The sequence below is a fragment of the Gossypium raimondii genome, chromosome 10, assembly GCF_025698545.1.
Source record: "Gossypium raimondii isolate GPD5lz chromosome 10, ASM2569854v1, whole genome shotgun sequence".
NCBI lineage: Eukaryota > Viridiplantae > Streptophyta > Magnoliopsida > Malvales > Malvaceae > Gossypium > Gossypium raimondii.
The window spans coordinates 17429979-17441058 of record NC_068574.1 but is presented as its reverse complement, the minus strand read 5'-3'; the positions used below and the strand labels follow the sequence as shown (position 1 = coordinate 17441058).

General features: G+C 34.4%; 1 protein-coding gene across 1 annotated transcript; it reads left to right on the top strand.

Annotated features, from left to right (window-relative positions):
- Positions 1 to 2881: 2881 nt before the first annotated feature.
- Positions 2882 to 5464, top strand: LOC105778076 (protein trichome birefringence-like 39). Its single transcript, XM_012601661.2, has 5 exons — positions 2882 to 3291; positions 3368 to 3539; positions 4324 to 4499; positions 4726 to 4884; positions 4963 to 5464. Exons 1-5 carry the CDS (start codon positions 2987 to 2989, stop codon positions 5249 to 5251), a joined length of 1101 nt encoding a protein of 366 aa, XP_012457115.1. The 5' UTR covers positions 2882 to 2986; the 3' UTR covers positions 5252 to 5464.
- The last annotated feature ends 5616 nt before the right edge of the window (positions 5465 to 11080 follow it).

Below are 11080 nucleotides of genomic sequence, written 5' to 3'. Positions count from 1 at the left end.
TTAATTATCTAACATAAAACTTCATAAAAATCTTAATTTCATTAATGGAATAATCTTCAACATTTGAAAATTATACAAATTAGTCATCGAGTTAGCTAAGTTAAGCTAATACGAGCTCAAAAACATAAAAATTACTAAAAATGGGCGACATTTGCTTACCCGATATGAGAACCAAAGTTAACTGAACTCCCTCTTATGGCTTCTTAGCGTTTCGGTTCAAAATTATGAAGAATATGATAAGTTAAAAATGATTTTAACTTGTTTTCTTTATTATATTTCATTTAATTACCAATTTACTAATTTACCCTTCCTAATTACTCATAATTTTCAACATTTATAAGCCTAATATCGTCCACTATCCCTTCTAATGGTATATTTACCATTCAAGAAGAGTTTAATTGCACAATTGGTCCTTCAATTTTATTAAATTCCAACTAAACAAACTTAATTTTCAATTTAATCCTAACTAATTAGGACTAAATGAGAAATAGCCCAAAAGTTAGTGGATTTAATCATATCCACCGCAATGACTTTTTGACCATGGTTTAATTACCATTTTGGTCCCTTTACTATTTTAAATCAAAAGTAATTAACTTTGACCTCTTTTACAATTTAATCCTTTTACCGTAATTAAGCAATAAATCATCAAAATTACCAGGCCAAACCTTAATTCATATATAATACGACTCTGTAAATATTTAATAAAAATATTTACGACCTTAAATTATGGAAACGAGCTCCTAATACATCGTTTTCAATAACCACTTGATTTTTAAACCGAACCACTTATACTAACTTTTAATTCTATTGGTTAAAATTCCTCATATAAAAATTTATTATAAAATTACTATTGACTTGTATAATTTAAATACTAATTATACGAACTTACTCGTCAAACTTGTGGCCTCGAAATGACTGAAAAATGGGCTGTTACAAAACATTTACGTCCTGTCGTAGAACATTCATCTCACTTTGCCACTCCTTTGCATGCACGCCAATACCTTCCTCCTGCATGGCTACATTGTCATGAATATCAGAGTTGTTAGATTGTACCTTTCTTCTGAGCTCTTCATTCTGCTTTAAGAGTTCTTGATGAAGCTTTTGCTGCTACTCAAACCTTACGTTCTGTAGGGCCATTTTCTCCTGAAAAGCGAGAAATTGCTACGATGATGTTTCTTAACCAGAAGAGAATGATAACCCCTAGCCTAAAGGAAAATTCAAATTAAAGGAGTTTGAGACCCCTGCGTGGGCCGGGTTACCCATATTTTTTGATTGGTCAACAAACCAACAGATAAATAAGTCTACTTTAGTGGGTTGGCCACCTGCCCCTAAAGCTCCAACTTGTCCTGATGAAAAGTTGACAAGAAAATTTTTGTTTGGGTGAGCCATTGTGGTTATTACAAATTGAAAAAAAAAATGATGATCGGAAGTCTGTTCACGTTCATCGGAACAAATTGTTGAGTGTTTTTGTTATGTGTCCTCATGATGGGGAGAATCAAGTATTTAGAAGATACAGTTATTGTTCATTGAAATGACGTCCTAAGTAGGCTCTATGCATGCTGACACGTATACTCTCCTAGACTTGATACGTGTTCGTCTGTCAACTCACTTGACTTTGCATCCTCTGCCTGCAAACACCCAAGAACATGCGAATTTGGCTTGCGAGCCCTCCCCACGAGTCCTTAATGTATTCACCTTATAGGGCCCAGACTCGAATCGTGGGTCGGCATTTCAAGTTATATTCAAATTTCGGATCAATAATAGGAAATAACATAATAAATTTGTGAAAGTAATTAATGCATTTCTGGTTGGGCCTTTGTGAAAATATATGAACATTGTAACTAACATTTTCCCTTTTCTGGTGAACAAAAACTAACAATTAATCATGATGGAGTTGATATGAAGACACAATCAATGGTGTCTTAACGAGGATAAAAGTGATACAGCTCTTACATTATATGAATTGCACTTTGGCATATTTTACCAAACAAGTTTTTTTTCCATTAAATGAACAATTAACAATGAGACGTATGCAAGTAGAAAACCATAATAGGATGTAGTAATGATGGTTTTTCATATATCTTATTTTATTTTGTTTAGGTGTTTTAGATTTTGATTGTTTGTGAAGAACAATTTATAAGAAAATGGAAGAGAATAAGAAAAGTGACTTTGTATCATCAACTTGGGAAAAAAGAAACGTTTGAAAGCAGAGGGATTAATATTGTATTGTTATACTTTTGTCTACTATGGTAGGGAAAAGTGTGATTCCATTATTTTTAATAATAAAAATAGAAATAATCTCATAATGCCATACCTCCTAATTTTTCCAAGTGTTTGGATCTATCCCCACCTGACGCAAGGGAACACAATCCATCCAAACATTTCACTATTCTTGTTTTGAAGATAAACAGGTTTTTTTTTATTGAAATAAAATAAAATTATTTGATAAGCTGTGTGTTTTTAGCCTCTGTGTCTATTCTAAGTAATAATATCGTTTTTAAAATTTGAATTTATATCCCTCCTTAAAATGTAATTTATCTTATTGAGGAAAATAAATTCATTTACTCAATCATATATAAACAACTAGGTGTATAATAATTTTTGGAATGACTATGATTTAAATTTAAATTATTAATGTGAATACCTGACCATTTAATTTTTAATTAGATTTATAGAATTTAAAAGGAAAAAACTCCGGTGGTAATGTACCTAAGTATCAAAGATTTACCTAAAAGAAAATATCCACGATAATCCAAAAATAAATAAATAAATAAATTAAAAACTAAAGAAAAACTTCTGGCACATATGACATTGAGTTTGAGTACTGTTCCATGTGAAGCTTTTTTCTTTTTTCAATACTTTCTTTCTCTCTCTTTCCCTCTTTAAATAAGGTGTGATGGGCAGACAACTTTTCCTTCACCACTCGTCCCTTTCTCCTTAACAGTTTGAGGCAGCGAATTAACCCAACAAAACCCAACCTCTGGGTATGGGTTTACTGCTCCTCTCCCGCTTCTCTCTCTTAGTCTTATTGTTTTTTCTTTTACAGCACTCACCAACAAAAGGTGAGGATTTCAATGCCATAAATAATACCAATGCCAGTGGCAGAACCAGAAGCTTAGCTTCTAACTGCAACTGGTTCAGAGGCAAGTGGGTTTATGACCCTTCCTATCCTCTCTACGACCCCTACAAGTGCCCCTTCATCGAGGGTGAATTCGACTGCCAAAAATATGGTCGACCTGATAACACGTATCTGAAATACCGATGGCAACCCTTCTCCTGCAGTCTCCCCAGGTCAGCTTGCTTACCATTCATTATAATTACAATTACACCCTATATGCATATAGGAGTATAAAGTTTGGAATATTAGGTTCAATGGGCTGTATTTCTTGAGGAAATGGAGAGGAAAGAAGATCATGTTCGTGGGTGACTCACTCAGCTTGAATCAATTCCAGTCTTTGACATGTATGATTCAAGCCTGGGTTCCAAATTCCCAGATTTCATACATCAAACGAGATGGCCTTACTTCAGTTACCTTTCTGGTCAGTTTTTGATTTCTTGCTATGCTTCTTGCACACTTAGAATTTTTTTCTAGTTACAATGATTGCTTTGAATCTGGGCTGGGGCATGCATTCATGTCTGTCATCTCCTTTATCTTTTTCAATCTTGTTGCCTTTTGATTTTCTTGGATTTCAAATCCTTTTTTCGGTGCATGGGTGGAAAGGAATAGTAATTATAATCCTTGGTTTAAAATGGCCAGTAAAATTTTGACTACTTAAACTTTTAAGAATAAATATATTGACAGTAAAAATGAAGTAGATTTTTATAAACATGAATTAGGACAAAAGAGTACTTCCCATAAACTTGGTGCTACAGTTGTCAAAGTTTGCTACGACTCTATTTTGGAGGCTTCAAAATTATATAGAGTTTCACTCTGTATGTTAAAAATGGTTGAACATAAATGTTTTAGTAGAGGATTAATATATTAGCTTTAGGAAAAGACAAATCTGAGGAGTAGCTGTTTTGTGGTTGAAAAATATTAAGGGAGATAGGCAAGTGTGCATTAAAAGTGGAGCGTGATTGGTGGACGCCCTTACTTTAGACCGGGACATCACATGTCAAGCTCTTAAGTTTACTGCACCCTGCCTTGATTTTAACATTTCAATTTCCGGATGATTTTTTTTCTTTTGTGATTAGTCCCTATATTTTGAGAAATTAGGAATTTAGTTGCTATATTTAAATGGTATAAAACTGAAATTGATAGTTGTAACAGTCAAATTTAATATCACCAATGAAATATAAAACTGAAATTTGAATTATGGTCAGGATTATGATGTGAATATAATGCTGTATAGAACGCCGTACCTGGTTGACATAGTGAACCAGAAGTATGGAAGAGTGTTGAAGCTGGACTCAATCAGGGGCGGTGATTCATGGAAAGGAGTGGACATGCTGATCTTTAACACGTGGCATTGGTGGACCCACACCGGAAGAACCCAGCCGTAAGATCCTTTTTTCTTTTCAACCAGAATAAACAAAGACTGATGTTGATAAGATAACACATGCGCATTGTCTATAAGGGACGGGAATAAAACACCAACACCAACCCTGTCGTTGTGTTGCCATTATTTTATTTATGATAGTAACGCCTGAAATCTAGTTTAGTAACTACAATGATAGAAGATTATAAAAGATGATGGTAAATAATGTGAGGCGGATTTTGTGCAGATTTGATTACATAGAAGACGGTGGGAAAACGTGGAAAGACATGAACCGTATGGTTGCTTTTTACAAAGGATTAACAACGTGGGCTAGATGGGTGAACCGCAATGTGGATCCTTTGAAAACCAAGGTTTTTTTCCAGGGCATTTCTCCAACCCATTATGAGTAAGTAACCAACACCACTTTCTATATCTTTTATCAATGTATACGTCTTTAAATAAAAATGAAACATGTGAACTGCAGGGGAAAGGATTGGAACAAGCCAACAGAGTCCTGCTCGGGACAGACACAACCATTCTTCGGGATGAGATACCCAGGAGGCACACCCATGGCTTGGGTTGTTGTGAAGAAGGTCCTGAGTAGGATTAAGAAACCGGTGTTTTTGCTCGACGTTACCGGACTCTCTCAGTACCGAAAAGATGCACACCCGTCGGCATACAGAGGCATGGACGGCGGGACTGACTGTAGCCATTGGTGCCTTCCAGGTGTGCCAGATACTTGGAACAGTTTACTTTATGCAGCTGTTTTTTAGTGAATTTAGGCAGGAAGATGGAAAACCATTTGTTTTCCACCCTAACCAACTTCCTTTTTCTGTGATAAGCAATAAGAGAAAATAATGATATCATAATTCAACTGTAAATTATAATTTGTTTGAACAAATTTGATTTGCTCATTCCAACTATTGTAATTTTCTTATTCTTGTGTGTCATTTTTAGAAATAAATGTAAGGCAACCTTTTCTCTCATTCCTGCTTTACCTGTTATTCCTTCAAATCTCTACAAGACAAATTAATATTAATTTATTATAAAATTGATATATGGTGTGCGCTCCTTCATTATTGCAACAATCATTCTATCCTCCCACAATCAATGCACTCGCACATCACTCTTACTTCAAAATATAAATTACTATTAAATACCATACTTGGAATTAATTCGACGCCACCTTAAGATCGATGTATTTATTTGGTATTCTTAATTTGATGTATTTATATGTTTAAATTTTATTTTACTCACCATTTAATTTAATTTTTCCATTCTAATATCTTAAATACTTTATGTGTTATTATTAATTAATTTCGACAATAAATTTCATTATTTATTGTATATTATTTTATGCACTTGTATATTCTAAATATATAGTTTCCAAAATTTCTAGTTTATTGTTATATGATTTAAAATTTTATAATTCAAAAAATTAAATTATAAATCTATCATTTTTGGATGTTAAAACATCTTTGTACAGCCCAATTTTGCCCGGGCCCAAAAATAAAACCACCTAAGAGCCCAAACCAAATCAAACCCAAATACAACCCAACAGACCCAATCTACCTAACCCTAGCCCATTTGCAGAAAAGAAAAACAGCAGCAACCCTAGGTGCGGCTTCACCACTGCCTCCTCATGCCATGCCGCCACCACCTACTCGCCACCGTGCACGCCTCCTCACCCGCTCCCAACCGCCCACCTGCAAACAAGCAAAGAAAGCAGCAACAACAAGCAAATAATAGAAAGATTGTAAAAGGCTATATAAAGCCATTCGGACATTGTAAAAAGGGGGATTTTTTCTTTTTTCTTTCTTTGAACAAAGGCCGAATGAGGCTGTAAAAGAAAAGGTTTTTTTTGAGGTTTCATTCAGAAATAAAATCCAAGAGAAAGCAAAGAAACACAAAGGTTTTCCTAGTTTTCTAACTTTATTTGTTTGTTTATTCGTTTTTTCTACTTTTGATTTGTAATAATATTCATATTATAAATATATACATAGTATATAAAAAAAGAAGTAAAAAATACCTTTTCGAATTTTCGGCCACCGACGGCGGCACGGCGGTGGCGTTGGCCTGATTCTGGGCAATGCCCAGTGGCAGCTAGAGAGAAAAGAAAGTTTTTAACCATCTTTTTGAAACAAAACTGCTGAAATGAGAAAAAAAATAATTTTTTGGCTTTTATACTGTTAGCAAAATGACGCCTTTTAGCTTGGCCTCTCCAGACGCCAAAACGGCGTCGTTTAGGAGCCAACCCGATCCACCCGACCCGCTCTAGGCCAGGATCCGCGTGTTTTTGAGCGGAAGGTCTAATTGCGCTTTCAGCCCTTCCGCCTTTAAAGGATTTTGCAATCAAGTTCTTTTTGTTTTTTAACTTTGCCCTGTAATCTATTTTTCTTTACAATCTGGTCCACCTTGAAGCTGTGCGTTTTGGAGGGACAGGATTATTTCCCATTTGGTCCCTCCTTGTCATTCGCGCATTCAATGTGGTCCTTCCCCTTTATTTTGTTTTCGATTTCGCCCCAAATGTTGCTTTTTTATTATTTTAGTCATTTTTTATTTTTATTTTATTATTAAACCAATTAAGTTAGTACTATTATTATTATTGTATTATTATAATATATATACAAATACATTTTTATAATATATGCTTATATATATATTTTATTTATTATAAATATATATTTTTTATGTTTCACTTTTTTACATACATATACATACGTGTGTATATATATATATATATATATATATATATATTTTAATTCATATACATTTATACCTATCTTTATATTTTATATATTTCATAACTTTACATATACATGTATATACACACTTACATAAACTTTTATATTTAATAAACTTAAAATATATATATAGGTTTTTTTTCATATTTTCATAATTTTATGTATATACATACATATATATTTCCCTTATATGTACATACATTTTTATATTTTTATAATTTTATCTATTGTTATTATTGTTTTACTTGATGTTCATTTATTATTTATTTATATGTCCATATTTTTAATGTTTTAGTTTTTTATTTTATTTTTATTGTATATACATGATTGATTTGTTCTTTTTTACTTTTCATTTTTGCTCATATTATTTTTATTCAGATTATCATATTTATTATTCCATCATGCATATTAACACCATACTTCAAAAAAGAAATTTTTTTTCTAAATAAGGCAATATTTTGCATTTGGAAGTTCGAGAAAGCGTGCCCTAATGTGCTGGGTTTCGATTTTTCTCGTTCGACCTAATAGCCAAATATCCTTTTAAAAATTTCAAAATAAGGTAATGTTTTGTGTTTGGAAATTCGAGGAAATGTGCCCTAATGTGCTGGGTTTCGATTTTCTCGTTCAACCAGATAACCGAATATCCTTTTAAAAATTTCAAAATAAGGCAATGTTTTGTGCTTGGAAATTCCAGGAAACGTGCCCTAATGTGCTGAGTTTCGATTTTCTCGTTGGACCAAATAGCCAAATATCCTTTTATATCTTAATCCATGTCATTCAAGTTTTTTTTTAGGATCGTATTTTAAATCTCTCTAAAGTTTTCAGTTTTTCGACACTAAGACATTAAGTAATCAACTAGGTACCAATTTTGGGCGTATCGAGGGTGCTAATCCTTCCTCGTGCGTAACCGACTCCCGAACCTATTTTTCTGAATTTCGTGGACCAAAACTGTTGTTTTAATAAAATTAAATCGTTTATTAAAAACAACCACTTTTCAAGGTGACCCGATCACACCTTATCAAAAAGGATTGGTGGCGACTGTCGTTTCATTTTCATTTTTCGAAACCCAAGTCGACCCCGTTTTATCAAAGAAAATGGTGTCAACAGCTTGGCGACTCCGCTGGGGACCCAAAATAAGAGAGTCAAGCCATGAGTTGATTATTTTTTTGTCTTTTTATCGAAAATTAAAAACTTGGTTTAAATGTACGATCCTTTCATTGCATTTCATCAGTCTTTATTACAATTTTCATCGTTGAGGTTTTTAATTGCTGTGTTAGTTTAAGTTTTGGTATCTTTCTGCATTGCATTACATGACCGTTGGTCACACCCTTTTAAGTGGGAGTGAGAAGCTAGTCCTTCGTGAGGTTTTCACCTCCGTGCAGGATAGTTGATCGCTTTCGGGATACATCCGTACCTATGTCTTCGTGAGATTTTCATCTCCGTGCAGCCATAGGGAAATGTATTCCCCTGGACGGAACTCAGTCTGTATGAGCTTATAATGGGCGAGGATCGAGGAATCTGTTGGTTCGGGTACCTTTGCTTTAGAGCCGAACCGCATGTAGTGAACCTAAGAACCTACCCTAGGTAGAACCACTTCAAACCCCTAGTGGTCACCCGAATAGGTGTTCTATTTATTCTTGCTTGCTTTTGCTTTGTACTAACTTGTTTTCTTTTGTTTTGGTTATGATTGCATTGCATTTTCATCATAAAAAAAAGGTGTTGATTCATGTTCAGTTGCTAAATAGAGAGCTTGTCATAAGAAAATGGGTTTCTTGATAAAGTGGATAACAATACAGTTGCCCGAATATGGACTTATTAAACACAACGAGGGAAGGCAGAAAGTTCATGGAGGACTACACGACCATTGCTCCGTTGCCTGAGAATTCAAGATGACAAAGATTATTCGAGAGCCGCTGAACTTTCTTAAAGAGAAGCCAATGAGCGTCACGAGGATGAGTGATTAACGACTCGCGACCCGGATCAAGCAAAAGGGAGATAGAAGAGACGTCCTTTTGAAGAGATAGTGAGATTTATCTTAACGCGCGAATGAAGAAAATGATCGTTGTCTTGAAATATAAGGGCAAAGCCGTATATATATCCGCCTTATGTAAAAAGATTTTTTTTCTAGTAAAGTTCTTCTAATAAGAATTGAACCAAGAATCAACGTCTCTTTCTGCATTCATTTCATGCATTTGCATCACATGACATCGTATGTATTAACGCGGTTATTGATTATCTTCGCGGGTAGAAGCCGCTTCATATGCCAACATCACAAAGTTGACAGTCAGCAAATTCTTGAAAAAAATCATATGTCAGTATGGAACACCAAAAAAGATCATATCTGACAATGTACCAAATTTGAACAAGAGCACGATATCAGAAGTTTGCAGGCTATTCAAAATTAACACTATGTCGCCCCAAAGTGAACAAAGCATTGGAGGGAAAAAAACAACAAAAAAAAACCTCTACCGGGGTAATGCCTTTCTCTTTGGCCTATTGCAGTTTTGCCTATTGAAGATAAGAGTCTTTCTCTCTGAGTTTTTGGATCCAATCCTGATTGAAGAGGAATGTTCAAAGTTATCCATCATGGTCAAATGCGCCAAAACTAAATGATGCGAGCTCAAAAAAAAAGTCCGCCCTAGAGAATTCCATGAGAGGGACCTAGTATTGAAGAAAATCTTTCCCATACAAAAAGAATTTCATGCCAAGCTGGAAAGGACCTTGTGTGAATGGCCTTATCTGGAAAAATGTCAATCTTTATCGGAAGGGATAACGAGGACATGCCTAATCCTATGAGTTCAGATTCAATAAAAATTGTTAAAAAAAAGAGAAAAAAAGAGAAAGAAAAAAAGAAAAAGAAAGAAAGAAGAAAAAGAAAAGAAAAAGGAGAGGCCAAGGTGAAAACCCGCAAAGGGCGCATTGAGACCAAATGGGATTTGAGTTGAAAACCCAAAAAGGGCGACTCAAATTGGGGCATGAGGTGATCAGAGCAGTTCAAAGTTTTGATCAGATTGGGGCATGTGGTGATCTTGCTATACCTGAATCAACAGGAAATGGTAGGCAACATCTTGGGGCATCGACAAAGTCCAGTAGATCTCCTAAACACATGTCAAACTCAGAATGGTCTTCAGAAAGTTTGTATAGAGAAGTTCAAGCTGCGATATCTGGGGCACCTAACCTTCGTACTATATTGAATTTGTTGTTCTTGGAACTCTTCTTTCTTTTTCAAGATACATGTTTCCAATCAATTCCTCTTTTATTATTAGTAATTTATTCTTTTTGAGCTATGCTTCCAAATCAATTCTATGATTATCCATCGTTATATTCTTTTTGCAAGCATGTTGCATTGGAATAATGATTAATGGACTAATAATACTTTCACAATGGAAGTTTTGCATATTACTCTAGAAGTTTCTAAATAATATAGGAACCTGAAACAGGACTATTGTTTAGAAAACACCAAGTTTAAAGGGTGAAATATTTAAGAAGGAAGGGTCTAAGTTAAAGACTATCCTTTCAGATTTTGTTGTCCAAACAAAATGACAAGATGTCGTGTTGGTGACAAAGCTTCAATGAACAAACAAGCGATATTCACCAAGCAATAAGAAGAGGTCTTCTGGGAGAAGAAAGTTCTTCATTGGTGCATAGGCATTTGGTATGACACCCTGAGAATGGTGTAAAGGACCAAATAGATTCAGATCATGTATCTTTGGATTGCAGTGGGAAAGATTTGAGAAAGAGCTAAATATTATACTCCTAAATTACAGTGGGAGGAAAATAGTTCAAATTTTATGTCCCAAAGTTACAGTGCACTTACCCTTGAAGATTACAACGGATTGAAGTTTGAAGATCACAGTG

Excerpts from the sequence above, each read along its gene's own strand:
- LOC105778076 (XM_012601661.2), top strand. The coding sequence starts at position 2,987 with ATGGGTTTACTGCTCCTCTCCCGCTTCTCTCTCTTAGTCTTATTGTTT. Across the intron at positions 3,292-3,367 it reads TTCTCCTGCAGTCTCCCCAG|GTTCAATGGGCTGTATTTCT; the intron begins GTCAGCTTGCTT and ends TTGGAATATTAG. Across the intron at positions 3,540-4,323 it reads TTACTTCAGTTACCTTTCTG|GATTATGATGTGAATATAAT; the intron begins GTCAGTTTTTGA and ends AATTATGGTCAG.